This window comes from Rhinopithecus roxellana, chromosome 10 (genome assembly GCF_007565055.1).
Source record: "Rhinopithecus roxellana isolate Shanxi Qingling chromosome 10, ASM756505v1, whole genome shotgun sequence".
In the NCBI taxonomy this organism is placed as follows: Eukaryota; Metazoa; Chordata; class Mammalia; order Primates; family Cercopithecidae; genus Rhinopithecus; species Rhinopithecus roxellana.
Window position 1 is genome coordinate 7,516,573 of NC_044558.1, and position 2,928 is coordinate 7,519,500.

At 51.6% G+C, this 2,928-nt stretch overlaps 1 protein-coding gene across 1 annotated transcript in view; it reads left to right on the top strand.

The window, feature by feature from the left end:
• Positions 1-1,177: 1,177 nt before the first annotated feature.
• The window catches only part of LOC115899956 (IQ motif and SEC7 domain-containing protein 3-like), a 40,214-nt gene continuing 38,463 nt past the window's right edge, over positions 1,178-2,928 (top strand). The window contains exon 1 of the mRNA XM_030938930.1: positions 1,178-1,257. Coding sequence (XP_030794790.1) covers positions 1,178-1,257 — 80 coding nt within the window. The remainder of the gene's footprint in view (positions 1,258-2,928) is intronic.

Consider the following 2,928-nt stretch of genomic DNA (forward strand, 5'->3'; position numbering starts at 1 on the left):
ATGCAACTGGGGCCTGCATTCCCTGGAATTTCTGTGGCCACAGGCGGTGGCTGCACCATGCTCAGGTCCTGTCTCAGGAGTTGGTGCCATTCTCTCTGTTACTCCCTCACCTGACACAGAGCGGCAGTTCCTGACCTTATCACTCCCAGGAAACACACAGGCATCTGTTTTGGATCCTTGTTTTATTTCCTCATCACCTTTGTCATCAAAGGGAAATTCACATCCCTCTAAAGCTGAAAATGGTGTGGGGCCCCCTGGTGGTCTCTCCAAGGCATTATCAGCAGGTAAACTAGACCCTATGGGCCAGTGTACCTGAAATGAAAACAGAAAGGTAAGTCGTGTCACTAAGCTTTACTGGGAGATTCAGGGTCTTTGTCAGTGACAGAATCATTCAAAATAAGTTGTTTGTTCACTGCAGATCGACACGGTTAGCTGTGTCGGGATTAAACTTACCCAGAGTCGACAGTGTAGCTTAATCCTCACGGAAGTGTGTCAAATACGTTGAAGAACAGCTGCCCAGCCTGCTATTGTCGGGAGAGGGGCAGGTGCAGCTCTCGCTTAGCCCAGTGCTGAAGGAGGCCGGGCTCACGTCAGGCCGTTCGCGTGAGCGAGCTGGATTTTTAGCACGCTGGGACGATAAAGCACAAACATCTATTTTGAACTTGTGGGTGACCTTCTTCTGTGCTGCTTGAGTCTCTGTGGACCTTTCTCTGTTTCCTTCCTGAGGAGTCTGTGCCAGGGTCCCAAGCGTTCTCTGGGCTGCACCTCCGCGCCTGCCCACTCGGGAGCCTCCTCCTGGTGGCTGTGGGACTGGGCTGGGCCCACACTGTCAGCATCGTCCGGGGTAAGCAAGCCCGTCCCTCTGCACCTCAGTGTCCCCAGCTGCTGAACAGGGCTAATCAACTGACCGTCAGGATTAATGGGGTTCAGATGCGCTCATCTCATAGCCCTGCTTGGTAAACAGCCACTTCCACTCTGTCCTCCAAAGTGCTACTCTAGACTTTTTCTTTACCTCCATTTAGCCAGGTGATTCGAGGTGACAGTGACTATCAAGAGGGACGTACAGAGGAAATCAGAGGAAGAGAGCTCGAGGAGCAGACATGGACGCAGGGAACACAGTGCAGGGAGCACGGGTGCAGGGAGCATAGGCATGGGAGCACAGATAGGTGTGGGGAGCATGGGCATGGGGAGGACGGGTGCCGGGAGCACGAGTGCCCAGAGCACGGGTGCGGGGAGCACGGGGGCCGGGAGCACAGGGTATGGAGAGCATGTGTGTGCTTGCTCTGCTGCGACAGATGCTGCCGAGCACATACTTTGTGCTCAGATGGGTCAGAGCCTCAGTGTCTCTTTTTTAAAAAAATTCTTTCTTTTTTTAAAGATAGGACTTCCCTCTTCCTGGTGGCCCCTTTTAGTCGATACTCTTTTAAGCCTGCTTTTCCAGAGGAAAGCTAGGAAGGATGGCCTCTATAGGTTCCAGTCTGGGTATATCTGGAAGAATGGCCTGTTTTAGGGTTGAGTCTGGCGTATCTGGGGACATCTTTGAACCTCTGCTCAGAGTCCCAGAGCCACCTGTAGAGGCTCCCCAAATGTCTGCTGGGACTTTCCCCTCTGCTCAGGGATGATGAAGAGCCGAACCTCACCCTGCCACGACCTCTGGGGTCCTCCTTCCTGGAGGGCAGTGCCTTGGTGGCCAGTGTGTGTAGGAGGCTGGGCTGGCACCTTCAGGCTATGCTCTGCAGTGGGGGTTCGTGACATGGGGCATTCTTGTGCTCTGCTTCGGGACTGATGATGTGGGGCATCCTCGTGCACTGTGGACCACATGGGGTGCACAAGAGCCAGACAACTCCTGGAATTCGGAGCCTGGCTCTGTCTCAGGCCACCCACATGTCTGTGGCACTTCTGGGGGATTGTGGGGACCGTACGAGTCTGTGTCTCCACCCTCACTGGCTGGACACCTGTGCCAGGCTGGAGCTTTATGTGTCACCATCCCCTGTTTCGAGTTGTGTGAATATTTATTTTCATTACCTACTCTCATGAGCTTTCCTTTTTTTAAAAAAATTCAGAGACAGACTTTGAAGTCCCCTGGCCCCACCCTTTGTGGACCTAATGGTATTGCAGAAATTATGGCTTCAATTATGTGTAATAACTGGGGTTACTTTAAAAGTCATGTAAAGGAACAAGGGGGAGTGGCCATTTCAAGCGGTACATCGTGCTGGATTCTTTTTTTTTTTTTTTTTTGAGACAGATTCTCTGTCGCCCAGGCTGGAGTACGGTGGTGCGATCTCGGTTCACTGCAACCTCTACCTCCCGGGTTCACGCTACTTCTCCTGCCTCAGCCTTGAGTAGCTGGACTACATGCCGCCACCATGCCCGGCTAATTTTTTTTAATAGAGACGGGGTTTGGGGTTTCACCGTGTAAGCCAGGATGGTCTCGATCTCCTGACCTCTTGATCCGCCCACCTCGGCCTCCCAAAGTGCTGGGATTACAGGCGTGAGCCACCGCGCCCGGCCGCTGGATTCTTAAGTGAACATTATCAGGCTTCAACACATTTTTCTTTTATTGACTTTGGAGAATATAATGGATGCTCAGAGCTGTTGGAGTTTAGTAAGGAAGTCATCCTTAAGGAGCTATTTAAGCAAGGGGACAGTTGGAGTAAATGTAAGTTTGAACACACACTTATTCCAAACAGAGAAATAAAAGCATCCACTGTGCTGGGTTGAAACTTGGTTGCTAGTGTGTCTTTCCTGCCCACCGTGACTGTGGCAGTGCTGTGGGCAGAATTCTGGAAGAGCTTGGTGCCAGTGGGTCTTTTTGTGACATTCTTTCTTTCAGCTCAAGTGATAAGTCTTACTTGCAAATGGCTAGGTCTCCACCAATGGACGCGACATTGACATAGGACCAAATAGAAATGGCCTTGTGTGTTTTAG